The following is a 21242-nucleotide window of genomic DNA, read 5'->3' as shown; positions in this document are numbered from 1 at the left end:
CATATCATAAAGTGATTTTATTTAGATATAAGTCAAATTTGATCAATTAAATACTAATGTTGTAACTTGAATGTTATACTAACTACATTAATTACTGTCCCATTCATAGCATTATAAAGTTTTCTACTGTCTGTAGATAACAGCAATAATACTAACAGTAAGTGTTAACGTGCCTGCAACCCCCCCTATCAAAACACCCAGAATTCCTCCATCAATCTGCTGTTTCTCACAGTTATCGCCCATGTATACAATGGCTTGTCCAGATATACACCTGCAGAGAAGATACAGTGTATTTGTCATCATACAAATGTTATATAATCATCATAATGCTCCTATTCAGTCATGTGACCTTTTACGTCAGTTGCCTGCCGCCATCTTGAGTACCTCCCGAGTACCAGTAGGCTACTGACAAGCATTGACTAGCTTGCTACGATTTACGGATTTCTTATCTTTTACTGCCTATGATTCTTACGGATACGGGAAACTCGACTGTCATGAAAAAAAAAATCTTGGTTAGGGTGTGATGATGCCTACTCGATCCCTGATGCGCTCTTCCACCCGCTGCTAACAAACTACCACTATTTTTACAACACTAAGAAGGCACGACACAACATGAAACTTTGCTCACCTAGTATCACCTGGATCTCTACACATGAACTCGAACATTGAGAACATTGTTTGTGTACACAGAGTTTACTAAAAAGAAAGGTTTTGAACAACTGACTTTGGCTGTTTTGGTGTCTGCTCACCGTCTATGCCAGACATAAAAATCCATTTCCGAATGCGAATGAATGAATCTCATATGAGGCTCTTTTTCCAACCACAAGGTCAATATTGTTTTTCACTTGCGACAAAACAATGAATTATCTGTGCATTTATATAGAAATATGCTTTAGGAGCTATCCATCTTTAATCTCCTATCTCCTTACGTTGCATTCGGAGATCGATACATCTTGACTGGCAAGATGGCGGCGAGCAGTGGACACCAAACAACCAAAGTCAGTTGTTCAAAACCTTCTTTTTAGTAAACTCTGTTAACACAAACAATGTTCTCAAAACTCGAGTTCACGTGTAGAGAAACAGGTGATACTTTGAGCAAAGTCTGATGTTGTGTCGAGCCTTCTTAGTAGGGTAGCCATTCGTGCCAGTTCCGCCGGACATGTCCTGAACATGTTTTCTGGTTCGTTCTCCCGAAGTCGCGTTGGTCGACCGCATACGTCATCAAGGGTTAATACTTAGGATTTAATTTAAAAAACGCAACCGTTACATTTCAAGGTAAAAATGAAACTACAATGATTGTATGTCTTAAAATAAATAAATATTAATTTTCTAATGTATTTTAACTGAAATGTGAGAACCTTGATGACGCATATGCGGTCAAGCAACGCGACTTTCGGAGAACGAACCCAAAAACATGTTCGGGACGTGTCCGGCGGAACTGGCACGAATGGCCACCCTACTTCTTAGTGTTGTAAAAATAGTGATTTTGATGCTCACAACCAGGCCCGGAGTGGGTAATCGGGAGAACCGGGAGAATTCCCGGTGGGCCGCTTCACTTTTGGGCCGGTCGAGTGTTTTTTTTTTTTTTTTACATTTGTCACGTTAGTGAGTCTATCTTCTCTTAAAAAACATTTCACACGTTTCGCATTGACACTGCAGCGCGCAGCCTCTGCATGGGTTGTACCATGTGAGGGAGTTTTCCCCTCCCCTCCCATAGAGTTGGTTCGGTCCATAGCACGTCCAAGAAAACTTTTCTCCGGTAGGCTGGGCCTGTGTTGTGTCGAAGTCAGTTCCCCCTATGTTTCCCTTTAGTGTAGTGCTTTTATAGCGTTTTCATCACATTACATTTAGAAAGATTAAAGATTTGAATTGGTTATACTAAAAAGGCATAATATCATGTATTTTATAATACAATTTATTAAATATTTCATACATTTGACAGTTTTCTATTAGGGTATTTCTTTTAAAATATAGCCTGTCTTTTTCTTTTTTTCCCTTTACTGGTTGTTTTAAAAATGTAATGTTTGCATACATAATTAAATAAATATTATACATATAATATGATTCATACTGTAAAAATAATTGACTTACCATTAAGAACAATACAGATACATTACAGAAATGCACACATATACATCTCAGTAGCCATTAAAACTTTAAATATATAAATAATAAAACCTATAACGTGATAAAAACGCCATAAAAACACTACACTGAAGGGAAAAATAGGGGGAACATAGGGGGAACAGACTTCGACACAACACCGGCCCTACCATAACAATACCGTCTGAGAGGAGGAGGGCGTAAAAAACAGGTTGAAGAAAAAATCCATTAGACTAGGATGATGCTGCCAAATGTGCCAAACTTACAGATTTATTTTCAAGAGGACAACAACAGGTAACTTAAAGAGAAATAAGCCTAGTAATGATTAGCATTAGCAACGTAATTATTCGGCTAATACCGATGTCAAACTATTTACAAGCCAACATTTTTTTTTAAGTTAAAATATTAGCCTTTTGTGTATACCTGACGATTCATAGACTTTGCAAATATTATGCAAGCAGCTTCTGAGCAGCAGATAAGCCAGTTCCCCGCTGAAAATGAGGAGGCAATGACTAAACAATATGAATTAAAGTTATGTAACAATCAGGTTGTGTTCATATAACGCCTTTTGTGTCCCCAGTCAAAAATGACCAGCCGAAAAAAGCTTATAAATCATTTGTTATGCTATATATTTACCCAATATTGGATTCAATATTTTTGTCAAATTGTTTTCTTTTTTAATTCGGACTGGGTTTTGTGTTTCTATTTGCATCTGATTAATCATAGCCCTCATAGCATTAGCAATGCTAATAATTTATCAACCTTTTCTTGTGGAATAGACTCCAAAAAGGGCTGGATTATTTTTGACCCATAATGTGTAAATATTGGACAGAAAAACCGCTGCTGGGTTAAAATTGACCCAATGCTGGGTTGTTTTAACCCAACTGTTGGGTTATTATAATCCATGGTTGCATAACAACAATCCAACATTGGGTTATTTTTAACCCAGCATGTGTTCTGTCCAATATTTACCCATTATGGGTAAAAAAATAACACAGCCTTTTTTAGAGTGTAGAGGAATATTTTTGTTAACTTCTCATCTTAAGTGAAATATTATTTAACTTTTACTTTATTTGTTTAACCATGATATTAATAGAAACTATAGTAAGAGCTGAACTGTTGCTTTATTTATCCAATTTGAAAAAAGTGCTAATTTAGAATAACACTTTGGAAAAAGTGGGCCGGTCTTGGGTATGAAACTCCCGGGCTGAAAAGTGGCCCCACTCCGGCCCTGCTCACAACATATTGAAGGCATAGCTTCTAGTTCTTTTGCGACCACTTCAGGTACTCAAAATTAGGGTTGCCACCTGTCCCGGTTTTACCGGGATTGTCCTTCTTTTTAATAACCTGTCCCGGGAAATTTATCAACTCTCCCGGGACACTGAATGTCCCGGTTTTCGAAAAGCTATGTGAATATGAAATTTAGCGCGCGCACGGCAGAGAGGGAGACCTTGCGTCTGTGTGTGTGTTTGCCTCATTTAGCGCATGTAAGACAGAGAGCATCCTGATTGGCCTGTTTCAGGACATCAACCAATCAATTGTCAGTGTGGGCGGGCTTTTATCTCTTCTCCCGAACCAAACTAATCAGTGTATCTAGAAACAGGAGCGCCATGGCAGAGGGAGAGTGCCCCAAAAGCGAAAATATAAGACACATTTTACACTAGACTACACGAAAGTGTATCCCTGTCTTAAAATAGTTAAAATCTTGCATGGTGTAGAGTTTGTAACAGTGACTTCAGCTTTTCCCATGGCGGGTTAAATGATTGTAAAATACATGTTGAGGTGAGTTCAACAAGTTTAATTTCATGTGCATATTTGCTAGATGCTATTTAGACCTGTTTAGAGTTGCAATGGAATATAAATAAAAACAGTTTACATAAATAGTATAAGCAGCTTTAATAAATTGTAAACTTGATTTACATATTTTAACATAATGAACAAATAATTGGGTAACACTTTACAATAAGGTTCATTAGTTAACACTTGAACTAATAATAAACTGCACTTATAGCATAAAGCAATTTTTTTATCTTTGTTAATGTTAATAATACATTTATTTAAATCTTGTTAACATTAGTTAATGCACTGTGAACTAACATGAATAAACCATGAACAGCTGTATTTTTATTTACTAACGTTATCAAAGATTAACAAATACAGTAACAAATGTACTGCTCACGGTTAGTTAACAAATAAGAATTGAAAAAAAAAGAGAATTGTAAAGTGTTGCCAATAATGGCATAGGCCTATAGAAATATTATGCTATGGGGGGATGGCGGCTTGTGAGCAAACCAATTGGCCGGGTCATCATCGATATGTCCAGGTTTTTTATCAGACATGGGTGGCAACCCTACTCAAAATGGCGGAAGACAAGTTTGAGATGTGAGTGACGTCAGCTGATATTGAATAGCTTATCTGGTAGCTGAGCATATTACCAATACAAAGTAATACATAGTATGTATAGATTGAATGCATAAATATAATTAATGTTAATTGAAGTCACTGTTAGAAATCAAACACATCCGGTGTCTTTTTTATGCAGTTTCTAAAAAAGCTGTAATAATTGTCAGGTGTAGGTGAGCTAACCTGCATGTCGCTTTCCCTTGAATATTGACACATGCGCCTCCATTATAGCAAGGATTGGGTTGACATGGGTCGACGAGTGCACGTGCCCTCCGAACTTTTGGGTTCCCAATGCTTTCCTCTACAGTTTGGCTGAAAATTGAAAGTTTGGGCTTGACTGGTACTTCTGATTTTATGAGATGTGTCAAATCTGGTGGGGAAAAAGACCGCATTATTAACACGTACACTCAATATTATATAATAGATTTGAATATTTTTTAAGTGTACCCTTAAGGGTTCAAATCATATTGACGGGGCAACACAACCGTCTTAAATGAATTATCATGTATTTTTTACAATGTCACTGGGACAGTTCCCTTTAGAAAGGTCTAAGAAATAAAGAAATAAAGGTGCTTCATGATGCCATTGAAGAACCTTCTCTTTCTAAATGGTTCTTTAAAGAACCTTTAACATCTTAAGAGATTTTCTGTTTCACAAAAGGTTTTTTAAGGTAAAAAAGGTTCTTCAGATTATAAAAAATGTATGGAAGAAATGTTTCTTTAAAAAAACTTTGATTAAATGGTTCTTTGTTAAAGATAAAGGTGTACGTTTTCAAAGGGTACCACCCCAATGACAGCTAGGGACCCTTTCTGGCTATTTTTCTGACAGCGTATCAAATCAAAATGATTTTTACCATCAAAATCAGCAGTAATGATTAGGTCATCATTCTTGATAAAGTCTTTTCTGTGAAGCTGATCATGTGAGATGAAAGTACTCCATCCAAACTCTGGTCCTCTGTAACAATTGCAGTCCTCGTCCCATTCTTCACCAGTAGATGGTTTCCTCCACAACGTGCCATCATCTGAGTTAGTGATCCGTTATTTTTATGGGGAGAATATGTTAACTTTAAATCTATGCCTTGTAAATTGTTTTTTTATAATTGTAAACATCTTCTTAAAGATTGTTCTGCTCTGCTATCTTTAATTTGTACTGATTTTGAAGCACAGAAAGAACAAAAGAAAGAATAAAAGAAAAATGAAAGAAAGAAAGAACGAACGAAAGAAAGAAAGAAAGAAAAAACACACGGAAGAAAGAAAGAACGAAGGAAACAAAGAAAGAAAGAAAGAAAGAAAAAAACTAAAGAAAGAAAGAACAAAGGAAAGAAAGAACCAAAGAACGAACGAAAGAACGAACTAAAAAAAGAATGAAAGAACAAATGAAAGAACGAACGGACAGAAGAAAGAATGACAAACAAAAGAACGAACGAAAGAGCGAGCAAACGAAAGAAAGAATGAACAAACGAAATAAAGAACGAATGAAAGAACGAACGAACAAAAGAAAGAACAACCGAAAGAAAGAACGAACCAACCAAAAAAATTTGCAAACGAAATAAAGAATGAAAGAAAGAAAAAATAAAAGAAAGAAAAAACAAAAGAAAGAAAGAACAAATGAAAGAACAAACAAAAGAACGAACGAAAGAGCGAGCAAACGAAAGAAAGAACGAACGAAAGAGCGAGCAAACAAAAGAACAAACAAACAAAATAAAGAATGAAAGAACGAATAACCAAAAGAAAGAACAAACGAAAGAAAGAACGAACAACCCAAAAAAAACGAGCAAACGAAGAAAGAACGAACGAAAGAAAGAATGAAAGAAAGAAAGAACAAAAGAAAGAAAGAACAAATGAAAGAACAAATGAAAGAACAAACAAAAGAACGAACGAAAGAGCGAGCAAACGAAAGAAAGAACGAACAAAAGAAAAAACAAACGAAAGAAAGAATGAAAGAACGAACCAACCCAAAAAAATAGCAAATGAAATGAAGAACGAACAAAAGAAAGAACAAAAAAAGGACAAACCAAAGAACAAACAAAAGTGCGAGCAAATGAAAGAAAGAACAAACAAACAAAATAAAGAATGAAAGAACGAACGAACAAAAGAAAGAACAAATGGAAAAAAGAACGAACAAACCAAAAAACCGATCAAACGAAAGAAAGAACGAACGAATAAAGAATAAAAAAATGAAAAAATGAAAGAAAGAACAAAAGAAAGAAAGAACAAACAAAAGAACAAACAAAAGAACGAACGAAAGAAAGAGCAAATGAAAGAAAGAACAAACGAAAGAAAGAACGAACAAACCAAAAAAACAAGCAAACGACAGAAAGAACGAACGAAATAAAGAAAGAAAGGAAAATGAAAGAAAGAAAGAAAGAAAGAAAGAAAGAAAGAAAGAACAAATGAATAAAAGAAAGAATGAACGACCGAACAAATTATAATTGATTGCTAGGGTTTACACTTACTAATAAAATGCATAGCATGAGTGACTTTGAGAAAAATCTGTTTACACGCACCAGTGGTGAAACTTCTGCTGTTAGACATTCGAAGCAATGCATCTGGATTCTGATCCAGAGTCGTGATTGTGACCTGTCGATTCATTGCTGGCCACTCCAAGACTGCATCATTCTCACCACTGAAGAGATGAAAGGTGATCCCGACAAACTCCTCAGATGAGTTTAGCCTGCCATTCGGATAGACAGTAATTCCAAACGGATAACCCTCAGAGTTATTAAACGGTTTGCTCTGAATTCCGTCACCATGTGAAGTCGTTTTAAGCAGGTTGGTGAAGTTCTGGATCCTCCAGACAGCAGTTGGGCAAGATGTCTCAGTCAGAGTAATGTCATCTATAAAGATTCCTCCCCCAGGTTTGGTGGAGTTTGCAATACCCTGGAAGAAGTATCTGAACTTTTCCTCAACATTTAGAGTGACATGTGCAATCTTCCATGATTCATCATCATCCCCTTAAAAAAACAAAGGTCATTCAGTTAAATATACGCACACAATACAGTACGCAGATGTAACATATAATGTAATATGATACCCTTTTCATGAAATCCAGTATCTAGTAATGAGTTTAGGAGCATCAAAGTTTGATTTCATTTGTTGACATGGACTTAGTCAATATTAAAGATTTCATGAATATATTTCGGAAAAGAAAAATTATTAAATTTTTTACATTAAAACATTTTTACATTATGAGGATGAAATAACTATACATGAGTTTGCACATATTGGATCACAACCATTGTTATTTTAGTTGTTTTGGAGTCAGCAGTGACATCATTGTTGATATTAATGTACACATCCGGAAAAAAAAGGTATGATATATTTTGGCAAGTTGTTAACTTTTGTACCTTTTTTCGTAGAGTGTAAAACAATGGACAAGCAGTAGCATCAAGACAAAACTGACCTCTGATTGTGTGAACTCTATTGACTTTGTGAACAGATCCGGTTCCATCATCCGTTCTAACCCAAATGGCGAGTTGGACCTCGGGGCCTCCACTTATCCTGTAGAAGAACTGAAGGCATTGTCTGTTCCTCTTGGGATACAGAATCCGTGACTCCAACAGAGCACTGTGGCCCTCAGTTTTGTTAGCAGTTTCAAATTTCATGTAATATCCGGCATCTATCAACAAATATTAAACAATAGATAATGATAAAACATTAAAGCGGACATATCATGAAATCTGACTTTTCCATGTTTAAGTGCTATAGTTGTGTCCATGGGACTTCTATCAAGTTAGAAAATGTGAAAAAGAACAACCCAGTAACTTAGTTTTGGTAAACCATTCTCTGTAAGAATGTGAAAAAATAGGTCATAGAAATTTGGCTCCCCTTGTGATGTCAAAAGGGGATAATACCGCCTCTTAATCTGCACTGTCTAACCAAGTCACTGCCAATTAGTGCAGAGATCAACTCATTTGCATTTTAAAGGACAGGCCCAAAACGGCACATTTTGCTCACACCTACAAAGTGGCGATTTTAACAAGGTATAATAAATTATCTAGATAGTATTTTGAGATTTTAAACTTCACATACGCACTCTGGGGACACCAAAAAATTATTTTTTATCTTTAAAAAAGTCTTGTGAAATGTCCCCTTTAAATTGTGGGAAAATAAAGGTGCTTAAAAGGTTCTTTCACAGTGATGCCAAAGAACAGGGATTTGCAAACGTTTTACCAAGTGTTACTGTCTTTTCTTACCTCGGCATTGTCCTGAAAGAGTGTGGTCTTTAATTTCTGTTGAACCTAAAGTGTGGACCCAGTCTGCATCGTCGTCTTCATACTGAATCATTCCACAAATGTTGATCTGTTCAAAGGCACACTGGTCCAGAAGAGTGTGTGTTGCAGCTAAAAACAAAGCAAATTTGACAAGACTGCAAATACAGAAGGTCTTTATTATTCAAAGCAAAATCTACATGTGAGAGGAGGATGAATTATTGATTTATCAACGCTATCTGTAATTTCATGACTTACTGCAGTCATACATGCGGTTGAGTCTTTCCAGATCAAGAGCGCTGAAGTCTAAGCGTTGTCCGATCACGTTATTGAAAGAAGGGATGCTGGTGGTTATGGTGGGAATATCAGGCTCCTTATTAAAAGATAAAGGTCTGTAGTGCATGATGGACTCATAGTCATAGGGTGTGTTCAAATCTGTTATAAAATCGTCCTCATACTTATTGAAATTGTGCTCCTTTCCTGCAAAAGGCGTGTGGAAAACAGTATCAATTTTATGCAAATTTTGTGTTTTTACAATGCATTTTTCTCCTTTAAATAATGTTACTAACCTGGAATTATTTGGTCCCACCAGATTTTAACATAGTCATCCCTGTCTGAACGGGACTGCTCGTGGTAGAAACCCAACGCGTGGAGAAGTTCATGTTCTACAATGGCTTTGGTGTCACATCTATCTCCTATGGAGACATTCTGACCCGTCTTTAAATCTCCCACAAATGACCAACATCTGTAACCATGACAATTCACATTTTAACACTATACCCGAGAAAAAAATATAGCTTTACCTGACGTTACACAAAATGAAAAACATTTACTTACCCGTCAAGCTTGGTGAAAGAAATATAGGAACTTTCTCCTTCGTAGGGCTTAAAGTCCACACAAGACTTAAGACGATACATTTCAAATGCTTGAAGGATCACTCCTTTTGCATTAAGATCTAAAGAGGTAAAACTCAATACAGTATTCTCATTATAGAAGTAAGTTTGTTGACTCGCAGTTAAGTAAGGAATAATTGATGACGGGCCATTGAATTATTAGAAAATAATGCACACCCAAGGCAGCACGACGCAAATTTATCAAATAATTCAAAAGACCGGAGTCAATTATTCTACTTATACCTGTACCACGGTTACTACAAACAAAATGCTTTGGTGGTTATTTTTAAGATATTTAACAGATTAGATGCGTGGTTATTGAAAAATAATGCATACCCATGGAACATTTCTCAACCAATCAGAATAAAGCATTAAACAGCCCCATGGTATAAAATAAGATAATCGCACCCAAACTGTCTGTGAGGATGTATGGAATGGGAAATATCCATCTTTTTGTTTCATCCAGTATGGCATTTCTTCTTGGCTGGAAGATAAATGTTTATGTAAGGAGTATTTTAAATCTTGAAGACCAAACAATCAATATAAAAACAATGGCAATGCTTTAAAATAAGGTTGTATTTATTATTAATAATAATAAATATTAACTTACAATGAGCAATATGGTTTTTCAGCATTAATCATTCTTTGTTCATGTTAGTTAATGCCCATAAAATGTTTGTTCATTGCAAATTAGCTAATGGTAACAATTACAGCTTTTATTTTACATTTTGATTCCGTGTTGGTTAATATTAACTAATGTTAACAATTTATTGTAAAAACAACAATAAAAATATAATTTACATATTGTTAGAGTAGATGAGATTTTTGTTTTTAGAAAGATGATGTTTACTTACATCCCCAGCAATATCTCCCTCAAACAAATCTCTTTGGGATTCTGAAATAATAAATTAAAAACAAACTCTTTGAATTTTTTTATCTTACTAAATTGGCAAAGCAATATATGTGTTAACTTTACAAATTCAAATGAGTTTACACTGACCTAAATTAATTTCAAGAATGTCCTCCCGTAATTCACCTGCATCTGCATCTTTACCTAACATTTACATAAAATATGAGTATTTAAAAGAGTTTTTAAACACTTTAATAAAAAATATTAAATGTTCAAAGCAGTATACCATATTCCGCTGGAAGTGTGTGTGCCTGCAATGTTAGAGTTAAATTTTACAGGTTTATACACCGAAGGGTCTGTTTGCTGTGACTACAAATGTCAAAAACTTTTAAAACTATCAAAATAAATAATGAATTTAGTTTGAAATACCTTTGGTGTGAGGAGCACTGTAAAGAGGATTATTTGCCCTAAGGAGCCCATGTTAACTAAACTTAGTAGAGTTGAACAGGTGTTTAGCTCAGTAAAGCCAGTGTTTGTTTGGTACTTTGATCTGATAACCAAAGACAACTGGACGAAGTTTGTGGCCTTCAAGTCATGTGTATTCTGAAGTTCAGCACTTCAACACTCATTTATCTTTTTTACACAGAGATTTATGACAGCCATATCAGGGGGAAAATCTGTTACTCTGTGACTAAAGTGAAGGGCTCATGATCAGCAAAGCAATATCCACTCAAATCTAGGGCTTAATTTATATAATGCTACGTAAAAACATGTCTAAATTTGATTTTGTGTGAAAAGTGCGTACATGTGATTCATATAATAAAAGTGTGCACAAAAGCGCACGTATGCCACACTTTCAGATGTGAAATCTGTAAATCTGATCTTAAAATTGTGTGGAGATGGTTTCAGATTTTCACTTTTAAACATTGCCTATGTCATTGACATACAGTATAAAACAGCATATGTTTATGTCAATGTTTAAATCTTTTTCAAGCAGCAAGAATGGCTTTCCAATAACCTGCAGCATCGGACAAGCAAAAGTATGTATGTCTGCTCAAATGCTGATGTGCCGCTAAGCACTTTCCAATGTCAAAGACAGTTTTTTATATTTAGTTCAATTTTATTTATATAGCACTATTTACAATTGTTCAATTGTTTCAAATCAGCTTTATGTTAATGGACGTAAACGGTACTAGTGAGCGTAGTAATAATGTAATGTATAGAAGAGAGTTCTAGAAGACAGTTCTAAGTCAAGCAAATGTCAGCTGACTCCCTATAGGGGTTGAAAAAAATGATTTTTTTAAATGAAAAAAAGTCCTTTGGAGAAAAAACCTTGAAAGAGAGCCATAGATAGCTGATTCTATAAAATATACTATATATTACACTGTAAAAATTTCCGTAGAAATTGCAGCTGGGTTGCCGGTAATTTACCGTAGATTTAAATTTATGTTTTTTACTGGCAACATTTTTGTTCAAAGTTAAATGAACATTAAGTCTTTGTCTTTACAGAGTAAAAGTAAAAAAAACAGCATCAAGCAAATCATTCTGGGAAACAAAATTTGAAGCAAAAAACAGAAAAAGGTTGATGATGATTTCTGGTTCCCAGAATGCTTTGCATGAGGCTGTTATAGTATAGTTTTATTCTGTAAAGATAAAGACTTGTTAATATTTAAAATATATTTAACTTTGAACAAACTCTTGCCAGTAAATAACATACATTTAAATCTACGGTAAATTACTGGCAACCCAGCTGCAATAACATTGTAATTTCTACGGATTTTTTTTACAGTGTAGATAATAATACTTTTTTTACGTTGCCGTGGATTTTTGCATATCCATACTCTACAATCAAATTTCTGCATACAAACACCTTATACACGCTCCCTGATGCTTACAAATGTATACCTTAAATTTGCTTTGGATAAAAGGTTTTTTCACTTTCACTTTTAGAAAAAATTATCAAAATGAAAAAAAAAGAAATGTAATTTTCTCAGAGCCCTGACTACATTTGTATTCCAAGCTATGACAGCATGTTCAGCATGCAACCCTTGAGGAAGCTGCCAGATACATATATATATAAAACTCAGCTGCATACCATAAATCTGTGGTTCTTTGTTGACCATTGGGTGGGGTATGTACAGATTATATCACCACCACAAATCTTTAACCATGTTGGAATTAACTATGTTAAGTTTGCCAACTCTCCCAAAGATATTAGATCTTCTGGGACTTTGAACCAAAGTTTTTAGAGCATATAAAGCTTAAGTGTCAATGGGCATGTATTTGTTTCACTCATATCATATCACAGAAAGATTACAGATAAGATTAAAGTGTATCATGTTTTCAAACATAAAGTGTACTTTTTATCATGCAGGTGTAATATTACAAACATGAGTATGTGTAACATACTTTAATTTTCTTTGTATTTGATTATTTAGTTTGTCAGTAGTTTTATTATAAATGACAGTAAGGCAAAGTTTTAATTTGAGACTTTATTAGAAATGTTAAAAATTATATGTTATATAAAAAGAAAGAAGTTATATCAAAGAGGGTTATTATAGTACTTAATTTTTTTTACAGGAAACAAATGTTTTTGATGGCATTCTCCACAATAAACACTCTCTGTATTCTTCTTTCTTCTTCTTTCTTGAGACTTTAAAAACTTGTACCTGTTAGAAAAAGTTACAGTTCTCTCATGCAGTGCATCCAAATGTTGCATATGTAAATTTTCAATCGACTGATCATCAATAACCAATTAATTATTGGTGTCATAAAGAGAAAATCGATTGTATTTAAATGAAATAAAGAAGCTTTCTTACATCATCAAACCTTCGGTGCAACCGGGACTTCGCTGTTTATCAAGCTTGTCAAGTCTTTAAAAAAAACAACAACACACAAACAATTTAGCCTTTTGACATTAACTTCAAGAGAGCATCATTGAATGTGTACACACCTTCAAAGTCTATGAAGATGATGAGGTCATCATTTTTCAAGTAATTACGTCTGTGCAGGTCATAGTGTTTGATGAAAGTATTAAATCCCTTTGACTCCCCTCGATAACAACTGCACTGTTTGTCATAAGTCCCAACTTTCCTTGGATTGTCCCATAGTAGTTTGCCTTCAGACACTAGAGAAAAGAAAAAAACATAGAAACATAAAACGTAAGATTCTACAAAAGGTTCTTCACACCGATGTGATAAAAGAACCAATTAAGAACCATTTGTTCAAAGGTTCCTGTAGGAACCATTTCTTTCTTAACTTACTATAATTTAAAAAAAAAACTTTTTTCACTACAAACCACCTTTTGTGAAACCTTTATTTTTAAGATTGTAATAAGTCTTTTTTATTTACGTTAGAACCGTTCATAATACACACAACATACTGGCCAAGTCAGTGGTGATGCTACGGGCAGAAGACATCCTTAGTTTAATATCTGGATCCTGGTCCATCACCACCATTGTGGCCTGGCGATTAACAGCAGGCCACTGCATTACAACATCATTTTCACCACTGAACAGATGGAAATATAGGCTGGTGTAGTTGCCTGTGTAGTCAGAGTAGCTGGAGAACGGACGAACTTGAATGCCATAACCGTAACCCTCAGGACTGTAGAAACGAGGGCTGTTCAGGACTGTGTCATAATCAGCTGTCTGCAGGATGTTAGAGAAGTTTTGGATGCGCCAGACAGAGGCTGGACAGCGAGTCTCTGTCAGGCTGATGTCATCGATGAATATGCCTCCTGTAGAGTTTGTGGATTCTCCATTCACCGCCTGGAAGGCATAGCGAAATTTGACCCCAATTTCCATAGAAACGTGAGCAATCTTCCATGTCTTGTCCTCGTTGGCTGGGAAAAAGAAGGTCTTTAGTTATCATAACTTTCACTGTTTGATAAATGATGAATTGTTTTAGTGTATTTTTCAGAAATACAAAAAATTAAAGGGGACAGAGAATGAAAAACCATTTTTACCTTGTCTTTGTTGAATAATGGTAGTCTACCCGCATTCACAAACATACAAAAAGTGCTAGATATGCTAAAAATCTCAATCTCATAGAAATTCCTCTTTTAGAAATGTCAGCCAGAAAACGGCCCAATCTGAAAAACTGATGCTTATGACATCACAGGCATCTCACTGCCCCTCCACTTTAAAATAATTGGCTACATTTTTTGAGTGGCAGCAAAGTCAGCCAATCAGTAATGAGATTGCAAGTTAAGCCAGTAGGGGGGGCCAAATAGGTTCAAAACCACTTGTTTAAAATCCCCCACCCTAATAGAGCTATCTGAGAGAGGTTTTTAGGAAGCTTCTAAGGCATTACAGACCCAAACAAAACATTTTTTGTCTACATGTCACATCACAGAGTAAGGATAAATACCCCGTTCAATCATTCTATGTCACCTTTAACCTTTAGACAAAATGCGTACCCTCTTTTCCGGCCTATAACTCGCACTTTTTTATGGTTTGGCTGGTCCTGCGACTTCTAGTCAGGTGGGAATTATGTCAAAACTAATTCATTTGAACCAGTGGCGGCTGGTGACTTCTTTTTTTGAGGGCGCACGATGCGAAGTTCGTCACGACATGTATGTAGCTTGTCATGTGTGTGGTTCGTAATTTCAAAATATGTGTTCTGCGCTTTGAGAAATCGTGTGTGCATCACGTGTCATGCCAAAATAAGTGCCTGCTGCAGACGCGTCTAAAGGGTTTATGATAAAAGAGACGCTTGCATTTGCCAGATACTTGCATAATCTCATGCGAAATCAGAGTTTACTGTTATGGAAGTGTCTAGCGTGTATTTTGGGAATGTGAGCGTCTCTTTTATCATAAACGGTTTTTGACGTTATTTTGACAAAACACGTGATGAACACAGGATCTCTCGACACGCAGGAAACATATTTTGGAAAAGGGAACCACACTCATGACAATCTGAACACTTATTTTGAATTAGGGCATCGTCGGATGAGCAGTCACGAGCCGCCACTGATATGAACCAAGAGAAACCATTACAGTCTACCTGCGAGAGTCCGCTCTATGCTGCTCCTGTATTTATCTAATTCAATGGATTCAGTGATGTGAAATTACTTCGGGACCTTTTTGAACTTGATTTGACTTGTCGTGTTAATTTAGCAAATTTAGCCTTCCATGTATGTTCGATGGAGGATAAATGATAATGTTACGTTAACATGTACAGACACCTGTTCAGCCTGCTGTGTGTGCTATTGTTTAGTTGAATAACTTGCCTTTCCAGATTAAATGTCTGGTCATGGGCTTGGAATTTGTGAAATCATTTTCTAAATAAATGTGACGTATAGTCCAGTGCAACTTATATATATTTTTTCCTCTTCGAAATGCATTTTTGACTGATGCGAGTTATACTTCGGAGCGACTTATAGTCCGGAAAATATGGTAAGTGTCTGCTTAAATAAATACATGTAAATGTAAGCTTAAACGTTTTGTGTCCCGGCAAGCATTTTTAACGTTGCTATTGCGTGTTGTTTTAAACGTCTCACTTTCAACATGTGGTCTTACTGTCAATGGCAAATTAACGTTGAAATATGCATTGATTAATTAAATCAATATTTATATTGTTTTTAGCATTAACCGTTGTTTTTATGTTCAGAAATATCAACAGACATTATTTCAACCAAATTTCAACATTGATACAATGTTGTATCAATATGAAACATGCTACTGACATTATTTCAACCATATTTTAACGTTGAGGGTCGGTTATGTGCCAGCTAGGGTCTTTTTAATTGAATTTATTTTGTAAGCATAAATAAGATTACATAAAATCACAGTCAATGAACAATTTCCTGTTACAATGCACAATGAGGACTTATGTACTGTAGTATACCAGTAGCTTAAAAAGAAAAAAAAAACAATTACCCCAGATTGTCTGTACTTTCTTTAGTTTACGCACTGTTCCTGTTCCATCATCCATCTTGGCCCATATTACCAGCTTGTCCTTTGTACTTCCGGTCATTTTGTAGAAAAACTGGAGGCATTGCATCTTCCTCTTTGGATAGAGGATGCGAGACTCAAGAAGAGCAGATTGATTTGCCATTACAGTGGCAGTGTTAAAGTGCATTGTGTGACCTAAATCTAAAAAAAAAAAAAATGATCAAACTGCATGCAGCCATTATGGAAAGTATTCATATTTTGAGATTTTTAACCTCTGCTTTTTCCACTGATGGTATGATCCTCAAATCCTGGAGAACTCTTAAGATGCACCCAGTCGGCATCATCAGTCGAACTCTGTACCATCCCACAAATATTCATGTTTTCAAAAGTGCACTGGTCCAGCAGGGTAAGACTAGAGGCTGAAAAGACACCACAAATCTGTATGTATATCTTTTAACCATTTTAAAACATAATTATATCCTATGAACAAACATATAAAACATAAAAATGTATTTATAGCTTGCAATAAATTTTACTGATAATTAAAGCAAAAAATAAATGAGGGCACCTACAGCAGTTATACATTCGATTCAGTCGAACGATATCCATCTCACTAAAGTCCAGGTATTGCCCTATGATCTTAAAGAACTCCGGGATGTTGGTTGTGATGCTGGGAATAGCGGGGTCTTTGTTGAAAGCGAATGGACGATAATGCATTATAGACTCGTAATCATAGGGCGTATTTAAATCTGTGACAAAACTGTCATCATATTTGTTAAAGTTATGCTCCAGGCCTGCAAAAAGAGAACGTTGTGTTATTTACATTGATGCACAGTGCTGTTTAGAAATGTGGCATCTGTCAATGTGTAGACCTTGAAAACAACTAACCTTCAATGACCTGATCAAGCCAGATCTTCACATAGTCATCTCGGTCCTGGCGAGACTGCATGTGATAAAAGCCCAAGGCATGCAGTAGTTCATGTTCAATCACAGCCTTATGGTCGCAGCCTGGTCCCAGAGAAAGCACCTGACCATTCTGAAGATCTCCAACATAAGACCAGCACCTACCAGCAAGTGTTATATGAATTGTCTGATTGCTTACTGTGTTTATTTAGCAAAGCTTTATGATGGTCAACATGGTGATAATAGTTGTCGCAGAAATCAGCAATATTTGGCTTCAAACGTACCCATCTCCTTTCTCAAATTTTATGTATGTTTTCTCTCCCTCATAGGGTTTAAAATCAACACATGACTTCAGACGGTACATTTCAAATGCTTGATGGATGGCACCTTTTGCATTAAGGTCTGTGTAAAAGAGGGGTTATTCAAATTATTCCATAGAAAAAAAATGTTTTATGCATTTGTTGGTTTTGTAGTTGATTTTGTAAGAAAGGATTTGCCAAGTGAAAATGTTAATTTTTATTTTATCCAGGTTATATGTTTGTGGATGGATCATAACATTTTATTAAAATACAGAAATCATAAAATCACGAACCCAGGCTGTCAGACAGAATGTATGGTATAGGGAACTTCCATCTGTATGTTGTGTTAATAAGACCGACTCGACCATACTGTAAGAGAAGAAGGTTTTCAAAGTCTCAAAAACAGTATCATTAAGAAGATTATATATGTACATATACACTATTTGAAAACCTTTCATAAAAGTCCTAAAACCAAAATGTGTACCCATTCTTGTCATAGGACAACTTTGATTAACTTTTTTGATCTACTTCAAATGTTGACTATTACATGCTCTATACAGTACGTACAGGTATGGCGATGTCTCCTTCGATCAGCTTGGTTTTTGCACCTACAGAACAGGTTAAAAAATATGTGTTAGTGAATTTGCCACAATTTTTTGTACATTATTCCGAAACCAATAGTAATTCTTTAATAACAAATTAAAGAAATGTTAAGATACAACTCTTTGTCTTACAATTTTGTCATTATATAAAAAAGTTGTTACCAAGGTTGATGAATGGGTTAAAATCGGGCTCATCCTCAACCTCTGTATAATAGAAAATGTTATATACATACATTAAGATAGATAAATATAAGTTATTTACAGTCCTCATAAAAATTTAAATCATTAGCGACTTACCATGAATACGAGTTGAAACTGGAATCTGAAAGTTATGGGAGAAACAGAGTTAATCCCAATGCATTTATAATAGCCCATCAATATAGATATTTAAATAAATGTACTGTATGATGAAAACTGAACACTTAGATCATATAAATGTTCAATTCTGATCTTCATTCACTCACAGCATGAAGTGCTACTGCCAGCACTGTACAGATGAAAAGCCTCAGTAAAAGCATACTGATATTATGTGAGATAACAGAAGTTACAGTCTTTTAAAGTGGCATAAAGCGAACTTTAGCCTTTGCTTTGACTATGTTTATAGGCGCAGCGTCCTTCAAATCAGAGAAGACTCAAGGCACACGTGTCTCCCATAATGCAGTGTTTGTAAATACACCTTATGATATGCAGCATTTATTCTACACAACCCAATATGCTGAATTTTTCATGTACAAAAAGCAGTTTATTTAAGAAACATATCTATGCGGTTTGTGGTTCTGGGTTATTGCTAGACGGTTATGTCACAGGAGTGACGATCTTTTAGGCGGAACCAAAAATTGGGAAAGTTTGGTTCCGCCCGGATGTTTCCGCCCGGACCGGTAAGAGAAAACACCGGACATCCGGTAGCGTCGCGAACGCTGTAATCAGCCGAATTACATACAGCTGAGAGTCATTAAGAGGAGCGCCGGGTGATTGGACGATGGCAACACTCAGGAGAGTATTTTAGAGCAGTTTAAACCACAGTTGGTGTGCTTATTATTCCTGTTGGTGGTGTGTATCGTAGCGTTGAGTTGGGCTCACGGGTACGCTATTTTGGATTGCTGTATTGCTCTCTCTCCCGTTTGGATTATAGACTTACATTGATGAAGATACCGAAGACCTTATAGGTAGAAGAATTAAACGAATACTGACCTTGGATGCAAGAAACGAAGAAAGTACAGCAGCTGTAAGTAACGGAGTCTCCTTATGGATGTGTTGTGCATGTGTTTGACCTGTATATCTCTTTGAGTGTTTTCAAAAGAGAGTGGGTGGCCCTACCCCTGAACCAGCGCGGTGGGTGAGCCAAAGGGTCTTTGTGCTGAAACAGCTCCAGTGACGAAAACAAACTCTAGGCCAAGTTACCATCTCCATATTCTTCGTCCAGAGTGAGGTGAAGAAAGACGGGCGTCTATTGTAAAGCACTGAGCGTGGTGGGTGAGTCTTGGATGTAGAAATTTTTCACTTGAAGTGGTGCTGTGTAATGCTGTGTATTGCAGTGAGATTGCTGTTGTCTTGTCTGACGTACCCCCGCCTCCAGTCACTCGTTCTTGAGACGACGAAGAGGAAGAACGGTTCTAGAGTAAGAACCTGTACATGAATATGCTGTGAGTGTGTTTCAGTCTTAAAATCACGGAGTGGCGTCTCGAAGTATTTTCCCAGCCAAACGCTCGGCGGACTTGAGTTTAGGAGTGGCGGTGAAGAACTGTGCTATTGACGGTGTGTGAGTATTGCCTATAATATTGCTACCTTACCTGTGTCCTTTTATCATCACAGAGTTGGAGGCGAAGGAGATCCGCCGCCCCGAGGTCTCGACGAAAGGGCGCCCCGGTCCAGTTTTCGATTGACCAACGGGTCTCGAGGAAAGGGCAGCGCTCGACCCGGTGTGCCGGCGTGACGTTCTCGCCCCTCTGTAGACCAACGAGCTCGCCGAGAGGGTTTTGGCCCCCGGCGTCACATAGGAAACCACTGTCTAGCTGACGCATCGCGCAGCCAGTTACCGTAAGTCCGCCACCCTGTTAAAGTAATATATGACCTGTTAAAACTGCCAAATCAACAGGGAAGAGGAGTGTGTTGTGAGAGCTGTGCAGAGAGCCATACCTACCTCGAAGCGGTAGCCAGCAGTCATCTGGAGAGAGAGAGAGAGAGAGCCAGCGTGAGCACTGAGATACTGAACTGTGAAGAGAGCCATACCTACCCAAAGCTGTAGTCAGCGCAGAGGTGAGAGAACCATTGGAACCCGATTCATTGTGCCTTTGTGTACCAGCAGTCATCTGTGGAGAGAGAGAGAGAGAGCCAGCGTGAGCACTGAGATACTGAACTGTGAAGAGAGCCATACCTACCCAAAGCTGTAGTCAGCGCAGAGGTGAGAGAACCATTGGAACCCGATTCATTGTGCCTTTGTGTCCCAGCAGTCATCTGTGGAGAGAGAGAGAGAGAGCCAGCGTGAGCACTGAGATACTGAACTGTGAAGAGAGCCATACCTACCCAAAGCTGTAGTCAGCGCAGAGGTGAGAGAACCATTGGAACCCGATTCATTGTGCCTTTGTGTCCCAGCAGTCATCTGTGGCGAGAGAGAGAGAGAGCCAGCGTGAGCACTGAGATACTGAACTGTGAAGAGAGCCATACCTACCCATAGCTGTAGTCAGCGCCGAGGTGAGGGAACCATTGGAAACCGATTCATTGTGCCTTTGTGTCCCAGCAGTCATCTGTGGAGAGAGAGAGAGAAAGAGCCAGCGTGAACGCTGAGATATCGAATTGTGAAGAGAGAGCCATACCTACCCAAAGCTGTAGTCAGCGCAGAGGTGAGAGAAACATTGGAAGCCGATTCATTGTGCCTTTGTGTCCCAGCAGTCATCTGTGGAGAGAGAGAGGAAGAGCCAGCGTGAATGCTGAGATACCGAACTGTGAAGAGAGAGCCATACCTACCCAAAGCTGTAGTCAGCGCAGAGTCCTCTGTGGAGAGGGAGAGACAGAGTCAGCATGACCGCTGAGATATTAAGCCGTTCAGGAAAGCCCAACGCACCAGAAGCTGTAGTCAGCGACG

The 21242-nt window shown here is 37.0% G+C and overlaps 2 protein-coding genes across 2 annotated transcripts; both read right to left on the bottom strand.

Annotated features, from left to right (window-relative positions):
• Positions 1-112: 112 nt before the first annotated feature.
• Positions 113-10948, bottom strand: mep1a.2 (meprin A, alpha (PABA peptide hydrolase), tandem duplicate 2). The gene is made up of 14 exons (XM_065268275.2): positions 10889-10948; positions 10746-10770; positions 10610-10663; positions 10464-10504; positions 10018-10093; positions 9554-9671; positions 9286-9461; positions 8975-9196; positions 8702-8848; positions 7909-8124; positions 7013-7459; positions 5360-5527; positions 4690-4876; positions 113-271 (listed from the first exon to the last, which is right to left on the bottom strand). The coding sequence occupies exons 1-14, from the start codon at positions 10937-10939 to the stop codon at positions 124-126; spliced, it is 2076 nt and encodes a 691-aa protein (XP_065124347.1). The 5' UTR covers positions 10940-10948; the 3' UTR covers positions 113-123.
• Positions 10949-12913: 1965 nt separating this feature from the next.
• On the bottom strand, positions 12914-18693 carry mep1a.1 (meprin A, alpha (PABA peptide hydrolase), tandem duplicate 1). Its single transcript, XM_065268276.2, has 14 exons — positions 18625-18693; positions 18458-18482; positions 18323-18364; positions 18126-18166; positions 17852-17927; positions 17544-17661; positions 17245-17420; positions 16929-17150; positions 16629-16775; positions 16342-16557; positions 13842-14303; positions 13413-13586; positions 13279-13332; positions 12914-13128 (listed from the first exon to the last, which is right to left on the bottom strand). The coding sequence occupies exons 1-13, from the start codon at positions 18676-18678 to the stop codon at positions 13283-13285; spliced, it is 1803 nt and encodes a 600-aa protein (XP_065124348.1). The 5' UTR covers positions 18679-18693; the 3' UTR covers positions 12914-13128; positions 13279-13282.
• Positions 18694-21242: the final 2549 nt, after the last annotated feature.

The sequence above is a fragment of the Paramisgurnus dabryanus genome, chromosome 12 (genome assembly GCF_030506205.2).
Source record: "Paramisgurnus dabryanus chromosome 12, PD_genome_1.1, whole genome shotgun sequence".
Classification (NCBI taxonomy): Eukaryota; Metazoa; Chordata; class Actinopteri; order Cypriniformes; family Cobitidae; genus Paramisgurnus; species Paramisgurnus dabryanus.
Note: the sequence above shows the minus strand (reverse complement) of the source record. Positions and strands in the feature narration are given on the sequence as shown.

Bases quoted from the DNA above. Each gene is read 5' to 3' on its own strand.
- mep1a.2 (XM_065268275.2), bottom strand. From the start codon at position 10,939: ATGGGCTCCTTAGGGCAAATAATCCTCTTTACAGTGCTCCTCACACCA. The intron at 8,125-8,701 runs GTAAGAAAAGAC...ATTTGTTGATAG, and splicing joins TCTTTCAGGACAATGCCGAG to ATGCCGGATATTACATGAAA. The intron at 4,877-5,359 runs GTAAAAATCATT...TTTCCCCACCAG, and splicing joins CATTACTGCTGATTTTGATG to ATTTGACACATCTCATAAAA.
- mep1a.1 (XM_065268276.2), bottom strand. From the start codon at position 18,678: ATGCTTTTACTGAGGCTTTTCATCTGTACAGTGCTGGCAGTAGCACTT. The intron at 14,304-16,341 runs GTAATTGTTTTT...TCTTTTTCCCAG, and splicing joins GAAAGTACAGACAATCTGGG to CCAACGAGGACAAGACATGG. The intron at 13,587-13,841 runs GTATGTTGTGTG...TCTTTTCTCTAG, and splicing joins CATCACCACTGACTTGGCCA to TGTCTGAAGGCAAACTACTA.